This window comes from Eutrigla gurnardus, assembly GCF_963514095.1.
Source record: "Eutrigla gurnardus genome assembly, chromosome: 4".
Lineage (NCBI taxonomy): Eukaryota > Metazoa > Chordata > Actinopteri > Perciformes > Triglidae > Eutrigla > Eutrigla gurnardus.
In genome coordinates, this window is record NC_139918.1 from 22,424,492 (window position 1) to 22,449,485 (window position 24,994).

Below are 24,994 nucleotides of genomic sequence, written 5' to 3' on the forward strand. Positions count from 1 at the left end.
TGACAAGTGTTTACAATGCATAGCTTAGCTGTCGCAGAACAATAGGACTCAAGTAAGGTTTCTTCACATCTGAGTCCGGACAAGTAATGTTTCACGCCTCGTAGACAAACTCTCACGAGAACGGTGGTAAGGCGTGACTGACAGATTTGACAGGTTTTTTTTTTTACGTGGGATGTGGTGTATTTCCACAACAATATCCTGTTTTTTTGGCTGAGTAGGGACAACGACCTATATATTCGAATTGCTTCATTTGTTTACTTAAGTCAATATAATCATTTTTAAATGGAGTTGTGATATCGTACTAATGGAGTTGACACATAGAGGCCATTCATTTCGGATGTCGCTTACATTGTCGACTTTAAAATGCAGCTTCTTCCTTACTTCCTCTTTCCCCGTCAGCTCCAAGGGTCGAAACGGGCCTTTTAAGTTTACAATTGTCAGTTAAGGCAAGTTTTATTGAGTCTTTAGATACAACCTTTATGGCCCGATAAGACTAATTGTGTGCCATCTGTTGGGGACTTCCACAGACAATTAAAAGTAAATGAGTGGAGCAACATTTTCACTTTTATACTGTATATCAACTAATGCTCTCTAAACGATATGCAGTGTTTATGTTAAAAAATGAACAACCAATAGGATAAGACGCCTAATATAGCACACATCGATCTTGCTTCATATCATCAAATGGAGCTTAGAAATGATTTCATAGGAAATTTACAGGTTGAAAGTGTGAGATGAGATTTATGACTGATTTCTCTGGAAATGTAATGTATCCGATTTTACTCATGTGTATAAAAACAAATATATAAATATAAAAGATGTCTTAAAATAGAAGGTCATACCGTACTGTACCTTTAAAAACCAGGGGACTTAGAGCCACAACTCCAGGAGATTGTGGGAGTTGTGGCTCTAAGTGTGGGATTAAATGTGTCTGTTTTTATCTGCACTTGATGATTGATTTATGTTTCGACCTCTCATTCGCACACATACACACCTATAGCACCTATCAGCCCTAAGGAAAAGAGGGCTGATATTTGCAACGATTTCTGTATCCGTATGCATTTTTCCCCAATATGAAACTATACAAAAGGTAATGGATTTGGGCTAAAACAGTTGCATCTTCGCAAAAAAATTAAATCGCCTGTTAGTGCATCCTTTGTCATAAATGCTGTTCTAAAGTGCAAGGATTTACTCTGAGAACAAGTTACAGCATATAATGTCAGAGTATTTCTCAATATGTAACTGTCAGTCTGAGAGGATCTTAAAATCTTTAACATCTTTAACCGGCCAGGCTCCAAGTGCAACATCCCCAGGCAACATGGGAGTTAACTTTGCTTAAATTCCTATTTCTAAATGTGGATGTAGATTAAATGTTGATAAAGTAAATTCAGACATGTCATTTGTAATGCTGAGAGTTTCTTATGAATTTCATGAGATTCAGAAGAGGTGGGATTAGAGGTTAGATTAGATTTGATTAGATTAGAAGTGCAAACTTCTTCCCACTCCTTTTCGAACATGCTTTTCTTTTCAGCAAATGTTTGTCATTCATGTATCTAATTATGCTTTCTATTTCTATTTCTGTTATTTTCTGTGACAATTTTTTTTTTTTTTTTTTTTTTTTTCACATGTTCGAAATAAAATTTCAATCAATCAATCAATCAATACATGTAATGAAATTGTTAAACTTCCATATTTCCATGTGTAAATGCACTTGTTTAGCTTAAATCCCAAGTAAGACAGTTCTCTTTCTATAAAACTCCCACGTTATGCAAAAAAAGTGAAACAAAAATTTGGTTAGGAAAGAGAAGGGGGAAAAAAAGGAAAGATGGTGCAAAGGTGAGGTGCGTTTATGGAAATATGATCCCTCGCAGTCCTTTATAAAAGGAACACCTCGCCTTCACAGACACAAGAAGGGAGCAACCAAATACATCTGGAGCTTCACAGGTGAGTAGCCTCAACTCAGTATCAAGACAGACATTGCACTATGTGCACTTGGAGTTGCTTTTTTACATTACTGTATTTTGCTTTACTTAACTTTCAACAGTAAAAGATTACATCAGATCAAGTCAATGTAAATGTAGATGTAGCCAAAAAGGCAAATTTTCATTTTCAATCTTTTTCAATCTTTTGCCTTTAATTTCTATGTTAAGAATTACAAAATGCTACACCTTATCTCAAACAGATTCTAAGTAGGAGCACAGATCCAGTGAAGACGTGTAACTTATTTTTTGTTTGTTTCTTGCCAGATGAAAAAAAAAAAAAGAAAAAAAAGAAAAAGAGGAAATGGCAATCAAAAACAAATTTGTTGATAAGAACAATGATTGCTTTATGGGTTTTTACATCAAAAACCCTGTAATGTTAAGAGACAATGACATTTGTTTAACAACCGTAGAGTAAAGAAGGTTAAAGTACATAACCATGCACATACACACAAAGGAAGACGATACGAAATATTTGTTCAAGGTTCAAACTTAAGAATGTGAATAGGGAAGGCGTGGGAGGAGCCGAGGTGCAATAATCAGTGATAAAGCCTGATTGCAGTTAACGTTGTAACGCTTTGCATCCCTCTCTCAGAAGTGCAACCACAGACGACACCATGCGGTTCAACGCGCTGTTCTTCCTGCTGGTGCTGGCTTGTATCTCCCTTGCCCTGACACAAAGTAAGACACGCAGCTGGCATCTGGTAGTAGTATCACATGGGGGGGCATGTAGAAACAGTATAGCTGGTCAATGAGTTTATTGCCTTATCGGTGTGGGCAGATGTCACCTCAGTGTTTACTAATTGCCCTGTTAAGGACATTGTGAAATATCATACTTTGCTGACACTGGATCTTTTTACTGGATTTGTGATTTTACTGTGTTGGGTGTCCACTTCAGAGACCTTCGAAGACTGCTGCTTTAAGTATGTGAAAAAAATGGGCCATCGCACTCAAAGACACGTAGTGGATTACAGACTGCAGGTGCCAGACGGAGGCTGCAACATCCCTGCTACAATGTAAGTGCACACCCATAGGATCTTCCACTGTAAAACTGCATAAACTAGGAGCATTATTTTACTATTTACCAACTCTATTATCCTCTAGCTTCATCATGAGGAAGGGTCGTGAGATCTGCGCGGACCCCAAAGAGAAATGGGCCACAGATCTGATGAAGAATATTACCAGAAAGAGAACCGGCAGAAGATCCAAGCAGGTGGGTTGTTACTGAAGTTTTGAAAAACTGTCCATCACATCATGTTACGTCTTTGCCAGTGCAGTTTTTCCAACCAGTTTCTAATGGAAACCATAGTTTTTAACTTCTTCTCCAAAAATGAGTGTTTGTATTTCGACGTAAGAAATAATAAGACGTGGTGCTGCTCTAGAATCAACAATAACTGACACACTGTTCTTCTTGAAGCAATTTATGTGTGAAAATATGTGTGAAGTGATGTTCACATAGATGTTCTTGCATTTTTCACAGCTACAACCGCACAGAGGCTGAGGCTGACTGCTGTCAAGGATGGCCCCCCCGTCTTTCTATCTGCCAGATGTTAAGCAACGCACGGTTTTATGGAGATTGTAAAATGTCTTACTGGAAGGTAGTTTCGGAGGATGGCCAGGGGAAATCTTGCAGCATTACTTTTGCTTTCACTCTGCACTAAGATAAAGGTCAACGCTCGGGGGGGAAGCGCGGCAGCACTTTGTTGTTAGGGGATGGACTGCTGATGCCAACTGGCCAACACTCACACATACATGCCTTCAATGCCAATGTGTGTGACTGCTCTCTTGCCTTTTTTTAAGACACAGGGTTTCATAAGCTGTTTAATCAATGGTGTTAGAGTGTAAATGATAAGAGATATACATATTTTCTTTGCATGATGCGTGCCAATGTCCAAATACTTGTTTGAATGTAAATTTTTAAATGTAAATCCGTTTCTGAAAGGAGAAACTATTGTCTTAATTTCTTCTGTATTTTAATACATATCTTGTAAATGTTTTATTATGTGTTCCTATAAAGACATTAGTAAAAATTGATTTGCTTATCACGTCCCACTGATTTCCTCTTGGCTCACTGAGAGTCGGCTCTGTACACTATGTTTTCTTATTGTTACACGACACAATAAAGGAGGGAAGTGGACTATGAGGCACAGGTGCTGTGCTCGGCCTTGAGGTTTAAATAAAGTGAGCAAGGGCAACGGTACTAAAAATCCAGCAAGTTAAATACGCAGAGTTCAAGGTTCAAACAAACTGACTGGAAGACACATGAGGACGGATCGCTGGATCTCTCACACAAAGACGATCTGGCAAAGGAGGCGTGGAAATACACAAATTAAATACACAAGAGTGGAGGAGACGGCTGGACACAGATGAGTCACATTAAGGAAGACAGGCAGTCACACGGGCAGGAAACAGGGCGTGAACATCGAGGATGAGTTGACAAAATAAAACAGGAAATGAACTGAAAATATGCACAAAAGGACAGGAGCATGACAGTGCTCACACAAACTCACGAAGAGAGTAGTATGAGGAAAGTAGGCTACTTTTCTTTACAGCATGGACTCCATAAAATGATGCATTCTCGTTTCACGGTTTCTTTGTGAGGCTGCTATAAAGTAATAAAGTTATGATGGTTTTACTATACAAAGGTTTAAACACAATTTAAATATCACATGTATGTAACAAGTGCATATATAACTATCTCACTGTAAAGACACAGTTTCAGATCACTGCAATAAAAGGAGACCCAACAAAAATCAGATGCACATACGGCTTCAAAGACCGTATCCGTGAATGGGACGTGCTGATTGAGCAGCAGCATCTGATCCGACACGACGCTGGACTGATCCGAGTCCGTGGGCGTCCACAAGAATTGCTGGGACATGCAGCTGATAAAATCTCACAAAAGCAGCATGTCTGTGTGTGCTGTGTGGAGATTTATGACCTGAGGCCTCATGCCAGGGGCGACATTTCACAATTTTTGAGAATGTATAAAAGAAAAAAATGATTGGAAATTCCGCCAAAATCTCACAATTAGATTAATTATTAATTTTTTACATTTTGGATATTTCCGTAATAACAGCAATTTTTGGCAGTGGATGGTTAAAAAAAGGGTATCAATCAACATTTAAAAGCAGAGAATCCCTCATGCACGCAGGTGAAGCATTTGTTTGAATAGGCTGCCAACATCGCCCGAAGGCAACAGTTAAAGATAACCTGACAAATACAAATTAATTACCACATCATTAAACACATATAAAATATGAATGCACAACCAACATTGCTTTATGTAAGACTGATAGATGTACCTCCTCCAGAGGTCAACGTATTGGGTTGCATGAAAAGGATGTTGGAGCAGAGGCTTTCATTTCTTCTTGTTTATGAAACACCAGGACTGACAATCGCGCCGCGCTCTCTGCTTCTGCATGCTGAGGCAGAAAGAAATGGCTGGTTGGCATTGTGATCGGAAATTCAAGGCTTCTTTTATCAAAGGGAAAATACCATGAAAGGAAAGAAGAGTCAGGGAAACAGTACGTGGAGAAGTCACTTTACACTGACACAACTGTGATGAATTACAGGAAATAGGATGATTAAGTACAAACAGACCAGAAAGCAGAAAAAAAAAATGAAATGTCAAAGCACAGATTTCTTCCAAAATGTTGCGTCACCTCCTTCACCTTAACAGAAGTCTGTGCAAGCGGTGTGTGAAAGACTGTCCGGAATAAATCACCACAAAAGAAAGATGAGCCCAGTCGTAAATCATCGCTCATCATGACGTTATTTGAAAATCATTTTCATTCCCACAATGTTTGATACTGTTAGAGCCCAAAGACTGTCAGCTAAGTTACAGCTAATAATAAACACCTTCATCATTATATTATGCTAACCTGTGACAATCATATTTTGTTACATCAATAAATATAATGAGTTGTTTGTCACTGTTAAAGCTCAGTAAAGGGCAATTCAGATAGTTTAATTATTTTAATAAAACAGCAAAAAATACTATACATGTGCAATATAAAGGGTTATGACTGTAGAAAAATCAAAATGTATAAAAACTAAAAAGGACCTGATTCAATCCCCCCACAGACATGAACATGGATTTTCTTTGAAATATGAAAATAAGAAAATTAAAAGCCAATTTGTTGAATTATTGTATGAAAACAATATCTCACATATATACCCATGCTAATGTAAAATGTTGTTGTACTAACAATACAAATTCCACACACACATTCCTGCCCCGCTCCTCTGAGTCATCAACCCTCGTGTGAAATGTCTGCCATGCTGGTTCTAAATGCAGGCAAACCGTAAGAACGCTGAATGTTATCTGTGTGAGCAACAGAGTGTCACGTGGTCACAGAGCTTGATGTTGGATTTACACTTTCATTCACAGTAACATGCAATGGCGTGATATCATTTGTCAACAATATATCCCCATTGCATGACGGCTATTCACAATCAGATTCTGCTGATTTAGCTTTGCTTTAACCAGAGATAAACGATTAAAGGAATAGTTCAACATTGTGGGAGGTATTTTCATTTGCAGTCTCAGTCTGTTTCTCTAAGTATGGAACTGGTGTCTGGAGCAGAAACTAAAATACTGAAACTAAATAACAAAGATATGCTTTAGGGAAAAGTAAACTGAAATGATAGTGCCTCGCTAAAAAATGTATGCAAATTAATTTCAGTTCTTTTTTTAGCAATACAATAGCACTAAAAAGGAGGCAGCATGAATTTCCGTAAACTCTTGTGAGGAGATGAACAATAACATGATATTAATACTGTAGTAGATCAAATATTATATAACAAAGCTATTCAGCTCAGGTCTGATATTAACCAACTGGTGTTGCAAGAAAGTCCAGATGAGATTTACAGGAATATTGCAGGTGAAATGTTTTAAAAACCAAAACCAACTCAAAACAAACAAGTTATGGAAAATAAAAACGAAACAATGAAACAAAAACGAAACCTTTCTGAAAAACTAAAACTAAATTAAAACATGCTCTGAGAACTCAAAAATCTCTCTGAAGCTCAGAAATACAGAGCACCAATGGCAAATAAGGACATTTCCCCAAATGTTGCACTTTTAATAAACTAAACTACATGACGGTACACACCACAGAGTGGCGTTTGCTCAGCCGGCCATCGGAGCCGACTCTCCATGCGAGTCTGTTCTGGGAGTCTCTGGTGCCTGTCTGGCTCGAGCCCACAGTTTCCACAGACCTCCTCTTTTGGATGCGGTGCAGCAGAATCCGGTAAGCCCCAGTAATGGGGCTTCTCAAGTCTAGGCTGCTGTTGAGGACATGGTCCTTGCTGATGCCAAGATCCTCCAGCGCCGCCTTCACGCTCAGCTCATCTGCGCTGAGGATATGGCAAGGCTCCGCCAGGTGATAGGGTGTAGGGCTACAAGCTGGGTAGGCCTCAGGGAATTCAATACCTCTCATCCAGTCGCTGTCCATGACCTGCTCCATACCGAGGCGATCCACAGGGACTGGCCTCAGAAGGCCCTGAATGATCTCCTGGCATGGTCCGGGTACATAGGGAGGAATGGCGTAGGAGCCCTGCAGAATACAACACTTAAGCCTGCCCGTGTTAGAAGCCGTGAAGGGCATCGTGGCCGTCACCATGAAGTAGAGCAAGATGCCGAGAGCCCACGTATCGGCATATTGACCGACGTAACCTTTCTCCTTGAACAGCTCAGGGGCCGTATAAGGTGGAGAGCCACAGAAGGTGTGAAGGACATCGCTGTGGCAGCAGGACGTGCTGAAACCAAAGTCGCCCACTTTAATGCAGTAGGTGTTGGTGTAGAAGACGTTCTCGGCCTTCAGGTCTCTGTGGACGATGTTGTTGTCATGCTGGGGGAAGAGAAAGGAGAGAAAAGAGGTAAATATGTTAAAGCAACACAGTCGTAGTCCGTATCAGACACCAAGGGTCCTTAAGGAATGGCAAACGCTGCATTCAAGAAAAGCATTGCGTTTTATCAAGGTTTGCTGTTGACTTACCATATGTTTGACTGCAGACAAGACCTGAGAAAACACCAACTTGCTCTCCAGGTCTGAAAGGCGCCCCCTGGTGCTGATCCGCGAGAACAGCTCCCCCCCGCTGGCATACTCCATCACCAGGTAGAGCCTCTTGAAGGTCTCCGCCACCTCATACAGGCGGACGATGTTGGGGTGAGCCAGCTCCTCCATGCAAGAGATCTCTGAGGCAAAAAGCGCCTGCAACCGCTTGCCCAGACGCACCTTATCCAGGATTTTTACTGCGACTCGTTCTGTCGGATGATGACAGATAGTGAGGCCACAAGGAATATTGTTAATTTTTTATTATTCAGTCCTCCTTATGTTGTGAAGTATTGCTTTCCCTTCATGTTTTGATCCAAGCCTTTTTTAAATTATTTTCTACAGAGTGGCTGCACACTGAATGTCTGCACATTAATTTTTCAAAATTTTGTTTTTTGTTTTCCCGTCATTGTAAATCCACTCTCCAAACTGGTGGTATTGCTTTATGCCTATATAATCCAATTAAAATATAATTTAACATTAATTATTAACACTTGTATAGCATGCAAATAATTGATTAGTTTATGACACTCAGATGGAAGATATACAAATACAAATCTCTCATAATATAACATAAACATTTAAGGAAAAGTACTTGAACCTGGAAAGTTTATATAGTTTATAAAGAGTATATGAAACAGTTATTTTCAGATTAGACAAGAAAATATGACCCAATGTTATAAGCAGTGCTTCAAATGTTTTACCTGAGATATGAGAGGTGTGGCCTTTTATCACAGATTTATTACTTAATTTGACGTATTTATTGCTATTATTCTGGTAATATTACACTATCAGGATTTAATTGCATCAGGGAAAGCACCTCACCTTTGGTCAGGTCGTGGATTCCCAATCTAACCTGGGAGAAGTTTCCAGATCCAATCTCTCCCTTCAGCTCGTAAAGCCCCACCCGCCGTCCAAACGTCAGGTCATTCATCACCCTCTCTGAGTGGGTCAGATCATGAAAGGCCTTCCCAAACGCAGTGAGCCGCGTCGCCTCCTCCTCCTCCGGCACGTTCTCCTTTGTGTCCGACCTTTTCCCGGCCTTTGGGGACGTCAGGGTGATCTCCTTCTGACGTGGAGTCGCCTTCGAGTGAGCCCCTGAGAAGGAGGAAACAATCAAGGGATGCAACAGCCATGCTGGTTGAGATGCTTGAAATGATTATGTACTGCATCTTATTCTATTGCTGTCAACATACATATGTCTATGATAGAAGCCTACAATGTGTTTGTACTTACATGTTTTCCCTTTTATGTTCTTCTTGCTCTTCTCTGTGTTGATGGCATTGTTTCTGCTGTTCAAATACATGATTTCTATCCCAGAAGGTCCTCTGCTTTCTTTTGTAATCGTTTTAGAAAAACAAAAAGGGTTTTAGATTACATTGATTTTTTTTCCTCTCTGCAAAATAAGAACTGAAGAAAAAGTGATTGGAAATTATGCTGCATGATGAATAGAAAACCATCTGCATGCATCAGGGAAAATGCCCTGTAGGTCTTCCTCCAATATCCATCTGCGTGTCCAGATGCTGTTGTGGGATCACAGCTCTTCTTCACCTGCCGTCTCCCTCTGCCGCAGTATTGTCTCCTGCTGTATAATCCAGAACTACTGCATGACGGCCTGTAATCCCGGGGGGTTGGACTCCTCCCATGCAGACGGACCATAGACATGAGCATACCACCTGATGCATGGATATTGATGGGATTATTTCTACAATGTGTTACATATGATCATCATAAGGGGTCAAGGGCCTCAGCAGAGGTTATAACTGCAGCTGAAGTGATTCAGTATGCTGTGGTCTGAACATTTAATGAAGATTTAGCATAAATTACCTTTTACATTATGATAAAAAATGTCATTATGAAGTTAATGTTTCTACTTTTACAGATGTGCTCTGTAGTTGATGATCATCATTTGAAACCCTGTTGTTTTCCACAATTCGAAACCAAAAAGAAGCACCTTTCACAAGCTTTAAATCTAAAGGTGCAGTGAGTCTGTGAGTGTGGCCTCCTGATCGGGCTACATAACAGTGAACCAGACACGTGACACCAGACAGACACCAGGCCACGTCTGTTACCCGTCAACCTCTGCTGGCCAGACTGGACAGGTTGCTCACCTAACAGTCATCATGCATAAGCTGCATGTCTGTGTCACTCAGTATAATCCAATCAGCACCTCAGTGGTCATCTCAGCATGTTTAAGTTAGAGGATTCCATTCATACAAGTGTGTTTGTAAAAGACTTTTTAATATGTTTTCAAGAGAAATAAAGGATTTATTTATTGCTAGGTTATGACAAACTTCACCCAATTTACAAGAAAAAGATCAGGCCACGAACTGAGTACCATTAATTAAGAATAAAAAGGAGTAAGGGATGAGAATCAATGAAAATAATGTATTTAAGATGGAGGAACTTTCCCCAGTTGTAGGTTGATTGTACATTTTGACATTTCTATGTCCAACTTTTAAACCTGCATCGATGAGAAGTACTTAAAGTGCTCCGAAAAAATACTATTTTAATGTTTACATTCTATGACAAATGGGCAAACTTTATCTGCTGAGAAAGGTTATGTGACACATATGAAAGCCGGAGAAAAAAGACTGTATATTTCATTTTAATTGTGAGTATCATTATCAACCACACAAAGTTTACTTTTGGCTGTGAGTCTCAGACTTGTTAACCTCTGAACCCTGACGATATCAGTTGTAAATAACTTAAAAAGGATTGCAATTTTGTGGACGAAGTTTGACAAACAATTGTGCTCATCTTTAAGAGTTTTTATAGCTTTTTAAAAAACACATCATCTACATAATTAAATCAAGTCACTACTATGACTTAATCCGGGGTTTTACTAGGATTAATGATGAATTTCAATAAGGTGTGTTACAATTTAATGAAAGGAATCAACAACTGAAACTGTTGAAGGTGTCACCTTAATCAAGGTGTCTGAGTGCTGATGGCTCTCTGGACGATGATCCGTTGATCCCGTGGAAAATGAGGGATCACATCAACACTTCTAAGGACGACTAACACCTTATTAAGATATGAATGGACAACTAGCAAAAGGCCAACATTATAACATAACTAAATGTCCTTCTTGTCATTAAAGTACTTTTCACGTATGTAATGCTATGCCTACGTCTAAAAAAAGAGTATTTAGGTTGCTTTTAAGTATTTATTTGGGGTGTATTCTGGGCCTTTTGCCAGTATACTGTGTTCTTAGTTTAGTTTAACTCAAACATGCTTCATACAAAACAGAGATCCACGTATCTGAAAACTTATTCTAACTCCTAATCTTCACTCTTCCCTCTTAAGAGGAAAAAGAAGCTGAAATTCGAAGCAGAGCTCTGAGAGGTCTGGCCATTTGGTGTCATGCTGAATAAACACAAAGGTGCTGGAGTTTTCTAGAGGCCCCCACGCTGATCCTGTTTATGTGTTTGGGCCGGGTTTTGTTTTAAGTCAGAGGTGTTAAACACCTTCCCCCTGAGATAAAAGATGATTAATGCCTTTGAATGAGCGACGCTTTAATGGCTCAAGGCTACTTAAGCACTTCATTAGGGTGAGGTCGGGCCGAATCGACACACTTGAGCTGCCGGGTCCCTTGCGGCAGAAACAGGAAAAGCTGCAGAGGTTTCCTTTGAAGTGGCCCCTGCTTTAAGAAACTCCATCCCACATAGCATTCGGCATGGAAATTTGATTAGCGCTCACTTTTTTTTGGGCCCCACACCACTTTGAGATCTTGTTTTCAGGTGACATCTGGGGCTGAAGCCTGATCCCATATAAATATCAGAGGTACCAGGGAGCAGGAGGACACTCAGTATCTGGCAGCCGAGGAGCTGATATCGGACTAAAACCATGGATGTAGGCCGGCCAGTTCTTCTCTTCCTGTGTGCCCTCCACCTGACCTGTAAGTACTGTTTGCTCTCTTTTATCCTGCTGCTTTTCACTAACTGGACTGACGGCAATCTGCCCAAAAAACATGTTTATTCCTTATGATATGATGATGCTTCACAAGAGGAATCGATTCACTCTCCATTTCACTAAATGTCATCTTTTTTTCCTGTGTAAAATGAATATTTCCAAATGAGTAGTAGTCATGTGTGATGTGTTTCTTGGAAAGCTAAACATTTCATATCATTGTCTGGGCCTAAATAAATGCTAATTATTGCTTTTCATTAACAAATGAGCTTGAAGAAAACCTATTCCTGCATTATTGCGTCCCATGTTTAACTCCTCTGTAATATATTGTCATTTCACGTTTCTGAATCTGCTCATTTTGGATAATATAGTGTTAAAGGGTGGGGAAAAATGTATGCTTACTCCACATGAAGTAAAGTGTTGGCCCGCTGACGTCTGTGTTGTGTTTTCTAGCCCCCGGAGTATTGAGCAAACACATAGATCACAGAAACCTGTTCACACAGAGACTGTGCTGCAAAAGACAGAGCCACTTTGTCTACATTGGACAAGGTAAAACACCAGCACGTGTTCTGCATCAGGAAACGTTCTCATTTGCTATTACGTGCGTGCCTGTAATCCACAAACACAAGCCAACAAATGTTTTCTCTCTCTCTCTCTCTATCTCTCTCTCTCTCTCTATCTCTCTCCCTCTCCCTCTCTCTCTCCACAGACATCTCTGGGAGTCCTGTCAGTGTTGATGTGGGGACGTGCAGGTCGTACTGCGGGGGGGCACCCAGGCCATCACATGAAGCAGGGCAGCAGGACTATGCCAAACATTCCTCCATGCTGGAATTTCTAAGGAGCAAGAAAGTAAGTGAAGTTTCCCCACACGGCCGCTAGGGCGCGCTGTGGCTTTGTGAGTGTCCAGAGAACTAACTTAGCATCGTTGATGTTGTAAGATACGTTTCTGCATAAACCAGACAATTAAACTAATCATAAACTTCCACCACATATGGAAGCAGAAACAGGCTGCGACATGAACCAAACAAATGATGTTTTTTTTTTACCCCAACAAAAGATGAGAACGCGCGGACCTGCAGCTCCAGAGAGTCCGGAGCCGCGGGGCCAGCTGCCCTCCTGCGGGATGGACCAGGCGTGTGAGCCGACCGGGATGCGCGTGGACCGGGTGCTTCTGTTAGAGGGGCCCCGGGAGGTGGAGGTCGTCGAGGAGTGCCACTGTGAAATCAAGCTGAGCCAGTGCATCCGCATCCCCGCACTGAGGACCTACTACTCCGAGACACCGTATGAGACGGTCATCGACGTGGGAGGATGCTCCCGGTCCAAGGGCTCGCCAGGTGTGTGTGTGTGTGTGTGTGTGTGTGTGTGTGTGCGCGCGTGTGTTGGGCCTACTTGTCTAAGAATCAATGAATCGATTGGAAAATTACAGATTGAAGACGTTCTAACCACAAAAACCTACAAAAATGCAGTCACTTTATAATTTCCCCCGTTTGAAACAGAAAGGAATACAAATAATGAAAGCACATTTTACACCAAGTTAAAGGGGAAATTATGTAACTTTTTATGCAAACAAATAAAATGAACAGAGATAAAAAAAAAAAAGATAAAAGAATAAAAAAAACATAACAGTATCCATTATAATGATCAAAGCAGCGCTGCACTTGCATTTGATCCACTACTTTTCATTATGCTCATAAAATGAAACCTGACCTTACTTTACTTTTTGACCATTTCTAGATGTTTGCTAAATGTAATTCACACATTTCATTTCACTGATTCTTCAACGGCACCAAAACACATAAAGTTGTTGTCTAATGTATTAAAATACCTCTTACAGATTATAATTGAGCTGCTTCTTCTTCACACACACACACACACACACACACACACACACACACACACACACACACACACACACACACACACACACACACACACACACAGTATAACTAACTTTTCCCTTTCTAATCTTTTGCAGAGGGATTCTTCTGTGTCCCCACTAAGTTCGACTCAGCCTTAGTGGAAACCCCCAACAAAGTGGACCTGATCCAGACAGTGGCGGCCTGCGAGCTGAAGGAAAGCTGCTACCGGGTCCCATACGTGGAGTATTACTATGAAATAGTCCACCATGCAGATGGAGTAAAAGAGGAGAGGCTCAAAGTAGGTGTTAACTCACTATCACTTAAGCTTTTTTATTTCTAGCTCTAATAAACCGTCAGCTTTGTTCAGTCACAACAAAAAATGTGCGTGAATCCAACTTTATATTTGAATCCAACCTTTCGCGTCGTTCGATTAGCATGGCGTTTGTGATGCCGGTTTCACACTCTTTTGTCGTCGGGCTGAGAGGAAACAGGGGTCTGCTCGGGTGCCAGACAGTAATGAAGTATCTGTATTCATGTGTGGAAGACAGCACTTAATCAAGCTAATCCGCTGGCCAGTGGCTGGACTACAGGATGTTATTATGTCATGTGTATTCACATGGCAATACACATGACAGACTGGCAGATTGGAATCCCTGCTCAATTTTATTCTGAAAAACACAATTAAAACCTAATTTAAACGGCTTTGTCGAATATGAGGCTCATTATTCGACCTTGCACCAAGACTTTGAAGCACTTGCTACAACATTTACCCACAACCCCCCTCGTTGCCACAAAGATCTAAACAACAAATAATGATTTTAACATCAGATGTTACGTGACGAGTAACTTGATAGAGTTTAGGTTTAAGTTGTATTCCTGGACACAGTTGGTCATCCGCTGTGCCGCAGGGCCAAAGGTGCGAATGCAACGCAAACACAAATGGTCCTTGCAGGTGTTGAAATCAAAGCAGTTAAAATGCTAAACGCCAGCTGGACCTCCGACTCAAATGGGTCAATATTTGTGACCAGCTGTGAGCTGATTGCCCTCTCTCTGTGTTGCTAATTCTCCACAGGAAATAGATGTGGGCAGATGTTTGGGAGGCTGCACTACAGGAAACCGATGCCTTCTCAGGTAAGCATGAACACAGCTGCTGCTGCTGCACACACACACACACACACACACACACACACACACACACACACACACACACACACACACACACACACACACACACACACACACACACCTCCTCTGCCTCTCATAACAATTGCCTGTGACCTCTGACACGTTCTGCACTCAGCATGGTATTTAATTCCTACACCAAATGTGCCTCAGTTAGAAATCCCAGACTTCTAACATTTGATTGATTGATTTGTTTCTGCACTTCTTCCCTGCTCCATAAAATAAGAGTCAAACCATATGAGGAATTATACTTCACAATACATATCAACATGTTTCAGTACATTATTGGAGCTATTTTGCGTAAAATATTCAAATCTAAGCCCAAAGATGATTTTCACGGCTGCACCATTCCACCAATTTCAGATATCCTAGATGTATTAGGGCCCCTATTTTATACACATTTTTCATAAATTCACCCGGACATATTCTTTATGTTTGGAAATGTTGGGCTTTCAACTAGGATTAAAAATCAAGTTTCAAGCTTTGTTCATTGTTTGGATACAAAGCATGCATTTATTATCTGCAGCCGAGGGTCAGTGGGGTTTCATAGGAGGTTAATGCAATGTTGTGTACTGCACAGTTGCAATATATTTGTATCAGCAGATTCATAACACCCTCAGTAAAAGTTTAGACAGGAATTATCGTAGTTGAAATCGACAATAAAAAAAATATCCCTAGACAGGCAGCTATAATATGATAGAAGCACACATACTGGAATTGACTGTGGCAGCGCCACCGGGCAGATCAACAGGAGGCTATAGGCTATAATTATATTATTGATGATTTTCTGTGATTAAATGTTTGCAACAAATGCAGATGTTAATCTTCTTTCCCTTTTCTTTTGCAGGAGTCAGTCTGATCCAGCAGCGTGCCACTTATGGGCTGAAAGACAGGCCAGCTCGTGTGCTCCTCAGGGCTACGAGAGTCACAGCTTCCTGAACCAGCACGGTCAGATACGCACCGTCCTGTCCATCACTTCCTGCCGCTGCCAAAACTGAACACTGCGCCCCCTACTGGAAAAACAGCTTCCAATCTCTGAAACGTTTTGAATTCCCACTAATGACCCCACCGATACTTTAACACGAGTTTAAGAATGTGCTGCCCTAAAGTATTATTGTATGATATGTAATATATGTAAAAACGATAATTTTGTAAATAAATTTAATACAACAATCTGTGAAGATTTATCATTGGACCACTATACTAACATAGTTCTATAACTGCATATAAAACACTTTGGAGAGGTGAAATACTGAGAAAATAAACTTGAAATAAGACAGTCTACCACAAATACAACGTGCTTTCCCTTTATATAAATGTATTAAAATGTATACAAACCACACACATTGTTGAGTTTCATTCACAAATCTGAAATAAATGTTAATCAGTATCAGGTTCTAAAGTTGAGGCTTTGAAGAATGGGCACATGAAAAGCAAACGTCCTTTGAAAAAAAACAACCCACACGTGCAGCCAGTTAATAGCTCCTTATTCTGATACGAACGTGTGAAACAACTCCTGTGTGTTTGGTGGGTTTTTCTTTTGTGAGAAGAGGTTTTTATGACTTTCTTACAAGGTGTCATATAGAAGAAAAACACTTTTGATCTCTTGAATGTTTATTACAGCACTGCTCGTGCGTAATTACGCGTAAAGATCAAAGTCGCCACATGGCACAGGGAGCCAGTTTCCTAAGAGGAGGATGGATGCATGGAAAATATAAAATAAAACGTTTAAAAGTTGTTGTTTTAATGGGAGGAACTCTCTGGACGTTTTAGTACATCTCCTTGCAGCACCAGGTCATCGCAGGAGGTCAGTGCAGTTCGGAGCAAATACAAAAAAAACTGACAATTTGGTGATTATCCAGCCGTAACTGGATAAGTCTATGTAAATCTGGCAAAGTGTAGACAGCGACACCAGTCTTTTTTATCGGAGTAATTGGTTTCCACCTAAGACACTGCCACCATTATTCTAAATTAATGGATTCATTGCGGCGCAGTTAACCTCCCGCGGTGAGGACACTTCCTCCAGAGACCAGCTCATTCTGCTCACATTCTCCCGGTTCCTCCTCTATAACATCACACACCAGAGAAAAAATAGATATGTATTCCGCAGCCGCGACACCACCAGTCAATAAGTCCCAAGCTTCTTCTTCTTCTTCTTTTTTTTCAAAGGCTGAAATGAGTTTATTTGAGCCTTTATTGCTAGACGTGGGGACAATGGGCTCGGATGAAATCTACAATCGGGTTCACACCTCGTTAACGCCGCCATTAGTCTCCCTTTACATTCGCTGATTGGTGATTTACATTTGCGACCAAATAGCATCTTTACTGCTGTTTGCCGAGGCTTTTGGGGGCACTTGGGGGGCATTAGATATAAAAAGTGGAGCTTCGGGACAACGCCACTCACTCCAACTCCAAGTTGCCGGCCGGTTGTGTGGCTCCACGACACCGACGCACAAAGGAATCTACCCGAGACTTACAGACATGTGGCCGTTGGTGATGATCAGCTTGGCCGTGTTAGTGCGCGCCGCCGCCGCACGGCCTTCGCTCGACCACCCGGAGAATCACTACGCCGCCGACAACGAGTCCGAGGAAGTACGCTCAGCCGCCATCAAGAGACTTTTGGAGGTGTTTGGGATGGAGGACCCCCCCGCGGTCCACGGACACAAGCAGCCCCCTCAGTACATGCTCGACCTGTACAACACGGTCGCAGACGTGGACGGCGTCACCAAAGACCCGTATCTTCTGGAGGGGAATACTGTGCGCAGCTTCTTTGACAAATGTAAGATTGTGGATTTGTTGCACACCCTTGTTGTGTTTGCCACTCGGCTACTGTAGAATAGGAGGGATGGTCTGTCCTGCTCTCTAAACATAGTCTGTATGTTTCCATTGCAGTGCACAGTGAGCAGGTGGAGTTCAGGTTCAACTTGTCCACAGTGGCCAGGAGTGAGAAGGTCCTCACCGCAGAGCTCCATCTCTTCAAGCTGCGGCCTCAGGCCACGCAGACATTCAACAGACACCATTTCTGCCAGGTATGTACAGTGAGATGGCAGCGTGGTGACAGGGATGCATCTCCCCCAGTGGGACGTGACTGTAATCCCATCATCCCCTCTGTTTCCTCCAGGTCAGTGTCTATCAGCTGCTTGATACCAGCAAACACAACAACACACAGGACAGGAAGCTGCTGTCCTCTCGCCTCATCCCAGTCCACTCCACTGGCTGGGAAGTGTTCACCATCACACAAGCGGTAAGCAATCCTCTTTAAGGCCGAGTGTGTTAACTTTATGATGAACATTTAACTGCCCCGAGTTGTGTGTTTAAACTGACCTTTGACTTCTTCATGAAGGTCCGATCCTGGATGACAGACGAAGGCAGTAACTTGGGGCTCCACGTGGTGGTCCGGACTCTGGGAGGGAGCCTGATGGATCTGAAACTGATCCGCTTTGCTTCAGGACGCAACCACCACCAGAGCAAACAGCCCATGTTGGTCCTCTTCACCGACGATGGCCGCCGGTCTACTACTTCTCTTGAAAGCATAGGTGAGACTTCGGTCAGCTCTAATGTCTTCGATTGATCAGGTTATGCAGGGATAGTCAAAAATATGCAGTTAGAGTATGTTTGTGAACGAGGGTGTAGTTTAATCCAACCATTCCCCCATTCGAAAGAATATCTCAGTGGCCATCAACGAGTACAAATATCTGTACTTTTTATATCAGTTATCAGATACATTTCTGAAGGAAAGCCCAGTGCTAATTGACTATGAAAACAATACTGTTTTTTAAGAACATGAAATAATCAGGAACATTTCTTAAGGGGACATGATTAACCCCAGTTCAGAAGAACACGCATGGAATAGTTTTCTAACAAAACACTATTTCTTTCCTTCACCAGACCCAAATACTGCAGATGCCAATGCTGCAGCCACTTCCAGCCTTCCCCAGGCCCCCAGGTCAGGTCCACCGCCCCGCATCGCCCGCTCCCTGGACGTCAGCGAGGAGGACGGCACGTCTCTGCCCTGCCAGCGCCAGCCCCTCTACGTAGACTTCGAGGAGATCGGCTGGTCGGGCTGGATCGTGTCTCCCCGCGGCTACAACGCGTACCACTGCAAAGGCTCCTGCCCCTTCCCTCTGGGCCAGAACATGAGGCCGACCAACCACGCCACCGTCCAGTCCATCATCAACGCCCTGAAGCTGATCAAAGGCATCGAGACGCCGTGCTGCGTGCCCGACAAGCTCTTCTCCATCAACCTGCTCTACTTCGACGACGAGGAGAACGTGGTGCTGAAACAGTATAACGACATGGTGGCCGGAAGCTGCGGCTGCCACTGACGTCGACGAGGCCCCCCGGTGTCGACTGCACACATGCTCATCAAAAACACAATGCCGTTTGGTTGTTTGCATAGATGGCCGGCTTAAACACTCAATCGCAACTAATGAGTAATGTGCAGAGTCCGATACGTGGTGTTGTAATATATGTAAATATGCATAAATTATAATATATGGCAGTGATGGAAGTGATATCCTGTGAAAGATGTGAATGTGTATATTTTATGTTTTCTGTTTTGAATTTGTTACACAGTCTAAATAAATGGTGTAAAAAGAGATTATAGAATGAATTTGTTTGCAAAATACTTTCTCACTTAAAAATGTACAATTATTTTAAGATCAAGTGTTATTGATTATGACAGAACAATAACATATTGAGCCATGAAAACTTCTCCATTCTGTGTACATTTTTGCCCAATCCCTGCAGTATTTACAAATAAACCTGTCAATTTAAAGAGTCCAGTTTCCCAGATCAACCCCCAATCTCACAGATCCAAACTTCCTGTTATCACTTTGTATCTCAGAAGGAAATCCAACTTCCTGTTATCGCTCTCAGGAGGAAACAGAACTTCATGTCAACATGGGTTCACACAAGGTGTTCTCCCAAACGATCAGATTTCCCACAGAGGTCTTGCTGGCTTTAAATATACCATTGTCAAAAATGACTGTACATTTGTAGAGAGCAGCTGCAATTGCATTATTTTTGATTGAAACACCTTGAGATCCACACAAGCAAAATGGCTGACTCTAGTGAGTTTGTGACTATTATTAACTCTGCCATTGCTATTTATTCTTTTATAACAAGGATTTATGTGCACACAAAATATATATGATGTATTTTGAATAGGTTTCCTGAAATTGATTGGATACATAAGAACTTTTACTAGAACATTTCTGATGAAGACGGCAGCAAAATCATGTAGAATAACGAGTATATCTCAAGAAAAGCTTTAATTAAGTGTCTCTTTTCAATAATAATAATATAACGATAAGACCCTACAATCTATAGTCTATAATAATACATCTAATGTAGAAAAACAGTAGCTTCAGAAAGTTACTTCTCGTTGTATATTAAGAGTATATGTATATACAGTGCTATGCATAAGTTTAGGCACCCCATGCCTAAGTTATGCTAAAGAGGAATAAAAAAATCATCTTTTGTGAATTGATCTTAATGCCTTCATTAAAAAAATGAGGAAAAATCCTACCTTTTAGGATACTAATTTTCTTTGTGAATGAATAATGTATCGTAAAGAAATAAATGTTCTTCATTAATATACAGGGTGCATAAGTATGGGCACCCTTATGTTAAACTCCCATAGAGGCAGGCAGATTTTTATTTTAAAAGGCCAGTTATTACATGGATCCAGGATACTATGCATTCTGATGAAGTCACATGGGCCTTTGGAGTTAAAATAAAACCCAAATCCTCACATACCCTTCACAAACCTAGAGACTGGCATGGTGCTTTTCAGCTAGCCTATAGCATGCTAGTTAGCCTAATGATTTCTCAATGCAAATCAAACCAGCTAATAGGCTAACTGAAAAGCACCATGATTTTCTCCTCTAGGTGTATTTCTATACGATACATTATTCATTCACAAAGAAAATTGGTGTCCTAAAAGGTAGGATTTTTCCTCATTTGTTTAATTAAGGCATTAAGATCAATTCACAAAAGATGATTTTTATTCCTCTTTTTAGTCAACTTTAGCATGGGGTGCCTAAACTTTTGCATAGCATATGATACGTCTGCATCAGTGCCATCGTGCACGTTCTTAAATGTTAATTTAGCTTGAATTAGAACACAACAAAATCTACGGCTTGTTAGTGCGAGAATGCGCTGCGGTATCGTCTCTGGAGGCTCTCACTTTGTCGTCTTCCACTAAGCATTCTTCTGCAGAAGCGGAGCTCCGGAGCTCACGTCTGGAGAGATGCTGCACAACGCCCACGCCAACGCAGTCACCCAGCACGTTGGCGGTCGTCCTCAAACGATCTCTGTCAACAAACACAGGAAGTTCTGCAGTTAAAAACATGAGAGCGTGACCTGACCACAACCGCACACCAGTGGAGGAAGTCTAATGTTTTTCAGAATATGTGCAACTTGATGTTATCTCTTATACATAAGCAGTCTCAATGTGTTTGCAACGCATGGCACATTCATCACAGAACAAACAAGCAGACACACTTACAGCATCCAGTCAACACTGATGATAAACGAAATGCCTTCGAGTGGCAGACCCACTGACGTCAACACTATCGCCATGGATACCATGCCGCCCTGTGGGATACCTGTAGCCCCAATAGCTGCGACTGTGGCAGTGATACTGGAATGACAAATTGTATTAACGATTAACTTTGCATGCACGGGAAATATCCAAGCAACTTCATTTTGAAACAATAAAACACGCGAATAATGCATTTTACGAAGTCAGTGTGATTTAAATCCTACCTAATGATGAGGATTTGGCCCAGATCAAGCTCCATGTTGTGACGTTGGGCGATGAAGATGGCAGCCACCGCTTCATAAAGCGCCGTGCCATCCAGGGTCACCGTGGCCGCCAAAGGCAGCATGAATCGGGTCACCCGTTTGTCCATGTCCAGATTCTCCTCCAGACAGCGGATAGACACTGGGAGAGTCACAGCACTGGGAGAAAAAAAAAAAGATTTTCAATGGTAATCAAATCATTATTGAAGATTCAGTCGTTTGAGCCAGATCCATCTTTAGTTAAATGCACGCACTATGAAGACAGGAAGTCCAACTAACCTGGACGAAGTCCCGAAGGCGGTGGTGAGAGGCTCGAGTAGACCAACCATGAACCTGAAGGGATTCTTACGTGTGAACAGGAAGTAGATGAGGGGAAGGGTGACGAAGCTGTGGATCGCCAGGCCAGTGATCACAGTGAGACTATACATGGTCAGCTGGAGACCGATAACGCCAATGTCTTTCACAATCAAAATCTGTCCACCGACCATGAAGAGGATTCCCACCGGGGAGTACCTGTAGGAGAAAGGCGGGACAGAGCAGGTGCACTGAAGCGGGGCAATCCTCAGCATATGTTTGGATTATTTTGATACTTCAGTGACAATTAAGGGTCAACAGTTCAGACTTTAAAATAGCATCATTATGTTCCACATCTTTCTGTTAGCAGATTCATAATCTTACCAGATGACTATGCTGATCAGATGCATGATGGCTTTATTCAGGCAGTCAAAGAAATCCCTCAGAGGTTTTCCCTCGTTCTCCATGCGGCCCAGGATGAGGCCAAAGGCGATGCAGAAGACCAATAAACCCAAAATGTTAACCCCGTCCGAGGTGCCTGGCATCGGCAGTGTGTCATCTACAGGGTGACCAATAAAGCTGTTACAAGTCATGACCATACCCGTTTGTATTAAACACAATAAATAAATAAGAAGGTGAAAAGATTATTACTGGACGTACTTGTTTGAGTCAGATTGACGGCACCAAGGCTTTTGAAATAAACAGTTTTATACTGAAAAGGAAGGAAGAATCATCATTGTTGACAACTACCATCATGAAATACACCAAACATGAAATGATGACTGCAGATTTCACCTTTCTGAAACAAGCAGCCACCAGATTAGAGGGAAACGTGTTTCTGCAGAGTCAAACAGAGTTCGGGGGTTAGTTTACACCGAATGTTTGCATCTGATCGAGCGGATTGATCATTTTTTGATGGACACCTGATCAGATCCAAGATGGCATCCACAGTCTGCACAGACTCCACTGTACCACCAGAGGGCGGTGTGGTGATTCCGGGCGACTTCCCAGGCTTGATCACAACAACCAGGACGATGCCGGTGAACACAGCCATGACTGCTGTTATTACGTAATAGCAAGCAGCCCGGAGCCCCATTTTCCCATAAGTCTTCGCGTCAACAGACGACATGCCTGAAGTGGAAAGAAGGTGCAAATATTTAACTCCATGTTTGTTACATACTTGAGCATACATGAATATTATTTATTTTGATCTTTTTATCCCTTTATCCCATTGTTTTTCTTTCTTTGCAAGCACCTTACATTAATTAATTAACGAGCTAATAATAATTTCCTATTAATTGCTTTGCTTTTACTGTATTTGTGTGTGTATTGTGATTTTTGCCATGTCAAAGCACTTTGTTAACTACAAATAAAGTTATTATTATTATTACTATTATTATTATTATTATTATTATTATTATTATTATTATTATTATTATTATTATTATTATTTACAATGGTTTGATCATCTAAAATAGTAAAATAAAAATGTGATATTATATAGAGGATGTCTCCAATATTTGGTCTTCTTCAGCACTTGAGGCGGAAAAAGAGGGAAAATAACATCACTGGATTAAACTCTTGTTTGCTTGACTGGGTTTGACTGGTAATGTGGGTGATGTGGTTGGCAGGACAAACACACATAGTCACCCAGGGGCCTGTGTGAGGCCATTTGACTGTAAGATCCGGGGATCTGACCTGAAATCAGACTGGAGGTTATGAGAGGAAGCACCAGCATCTGAAGCATCTGTATCAACAGTTCTCCAGGAAAGGTGAAGTATTTTATATCCTTGGCTGTCATGTTTCTGGACTGCAGAGCAAAGCCCAGGCCGACCCCTCAGAAAAACACAGACAGAACAACATGTCAGTAACACTCAAATAACATTCAAATAACGTTCCTGTGATGTAATTCATTACACAGTTGAAGAGACATTACAGACAAGGAGTCTCATCCCAGATTTACATCCAATACAGTTAGATATAACTCCCTCTGTCGTAGAGGAGTTACTGAACGGGCCTACTGGGCATGGTTGGGCCTGTCTGAGCTCAGGGGCCGATTGCCCCATAATCTGCCCACGCTGATTGCTGGCATGGCAGGAAAGATGGCATATTAAATGATGTGTAAAACGTGTAGTGATTGACAGAAGCATGACAGTTAACAGTAATGTATGAACTCTCTCAGATTGGATCAAAAAGGTCACAGAAATGGATTTTGGATTACGTCCATCCAACGCTGACATTTAAAGACAGCGTTACTTTACAACAGTGATTTAGTTAAATTTCGACGGAGCACACTTCATAAAGAGACTTACCCATGATGATAGCAGCCACAGTGAGAAGAACAAACGCATTTCTTCTGAGAAAACCTTTAATGTTACATTTGCTCCAGGGTGAAGGATCAACACCAGACGACCCAGGAGTCTCCTGAGGTCTCTCCTCGGGTGTCTGGGTATCCTGGACCTCCATGCTCAGCTTGGACAGACTATTAGAGTTGGGTGGCATAACTGGCATAACTCCGCCTCCTACACTCCATAAAAAGTGAAGAAGAAGAGACAGCATTATAATTTCTTCCTGTTTATGTTTAACCAAAGTATAAAAAAAATACTTTAATTTGTCAAATAAAATACAAAGACACTAGTGCAGACACAATGTGGTTAAAAAAGTAATAACATTGAAGTGTGTCTTCAGATTTTTTTAATATAAAGTAGTAATAAAAAAGACAAGACTTAAATTTGGAACCGACAGCCCTAAAGGATTCTTCATTTAAGTGGTGCTGCATTTTCTATCAGCCATGGTGAAGAAATCTTTGAATCAAACCTTTTCAAGAGCTGGTAAGTTCCAGATAGTTCCCCCGTGCCACTTGAACTGCTTTCGGCGTGAGGTCCAAACTAATATACCTCGT

At 41.5% G+C, this 24,994-nt stretch overlaps 5 protein-coding genes across 5 annotated transcripts; 3 read left to right on the forward strand and 2 right to left on the reverse strand.

Annotated features, from left to right (window-relative positions):
• The first annotated feature begins 1,895 nt into the window (after positions 1-1,895).
• Positions 1,896-4,013, forward strand: ccl25a (chemokine (C-C motif) ligand 25a). Its single transcript, XM_084008316.1, has 5 exons — positions 1,896-1,944; positions 2,575-2,660; positions 2,878-2,995; positions 3,084-3,192; positions 3,460-4,013. Exons 2-5 carry the CDS (start codon positions 2,597-2,599, stop codon positions 3,478-3,480), a joined length of 312 nt encoding a protein of 103 aa, XP_083864442.1. The 5' UTR covers positions 1,896-1,944; positions 2,575-2,596; the 3' UTR covers positions 3,481-4,013.
• Positions 4,014-5,511: 1,498 nt separating this feature from the next.
• On the reverse strand, positions 5,512-13,133 carry LOC311012385 (serine/threonine-protein kinase NIM1-like). The gene is made up of 5 exons (XM_084007843.1): positions 12,997-13,133; positions 9,275-9,714; positions 8,864-9,136; positions 7,982-8,250; positions 5,512-7,834 (listed from the first exon to the last, which is right to left on the reverse strand). The coding sequence occupies exons 2-5, from the start codon at positions 9,342-9,344 to the stop codon at positions 7,079-7,081; spliced, it is 1,368 nt and encodes a 455-aa protein (XP_083863969.1). The 5' UTR covers positions 9,345-9,714; positions 12,997-13,133; the 3' UTR covers positions 5,512-7,078.
• pnhd (pinhead) lies at positions 11,655-16,177 on the forward strand. The gene is made up of 7 exons (XM_084007844.1): positions 11,655-11,939; positions 12,404-12,499; positions 12,660-12,799; positions 13,008-13,284; positions 13,926-14,107; positions 14,882-14,940; positions 15,839-16,177. Exons 1-7 carry the CDS (start codon positions 11,888-11,890, stop codon positions 15,987-15,989), a joined length of 957 nt encoding a protein of 318 aa, XP_083863970.1. The 5' UTR covers positions 11,655-11,887; the 3' UTR covers positions 15,990-16,177.
• Positions 16,178-17,154: 977 nt separating this feature from the next.
• On the forward strand, positions 17,155-19,591 carry admp (anti-dorsalizing morphogenic protein). Its single transcript, XM_084007649.1, has 5 exons — positions 17,155-17,770; positions 17,884-18,020; positions 18,113-18,235; positions 18,335-18,527; positions 18,880-19,591. Exons 1-5 carry the CDS (start codon positions 17,473-17,475, stop codon positions 19,314-19,316), a joined length of 1,188 nt encoding a protein of 395 aa, XP_083863775.1. The 5' UTR covers positions 17,155-17,472; the 3' UTR covers positions 19,317-19,591.
• Positions 19,592-20,617: 1,026 nt separating this feature from the next.
• Positions 20,618-24,602, reverse strand: LOC311012252 (excitatory amino acid transporter 1-like). Its single transcript, XM_084007634.1, has 10 exons — positions 24,405-24,602; positions 23,791-23,928; positions 23,016-23,223; positions 22,888-22,930; positions 22,753-22,804; positions 22,477-22,651; positions 22,078-22,311; positions 21,763-21,957; positions 21,503-21,637; positions 20,618-21,308 (listed from the first exon to the last, which is right to left on the reverse strand). Exons 1-10 carry the CDS (start codon positions 24,592-24,594, stop codon positions 21,128-21,130), a joined length of 1,551 nt encoding a protein of 516 aa, XP_083863760.1. The 5' UTR covers positions 24,595-24,602; the 3' UTR covers positions 20,618-21,127.
• Between the last annotated feature and the right edge of the window lie 392 nt (positions 24,603-24,994).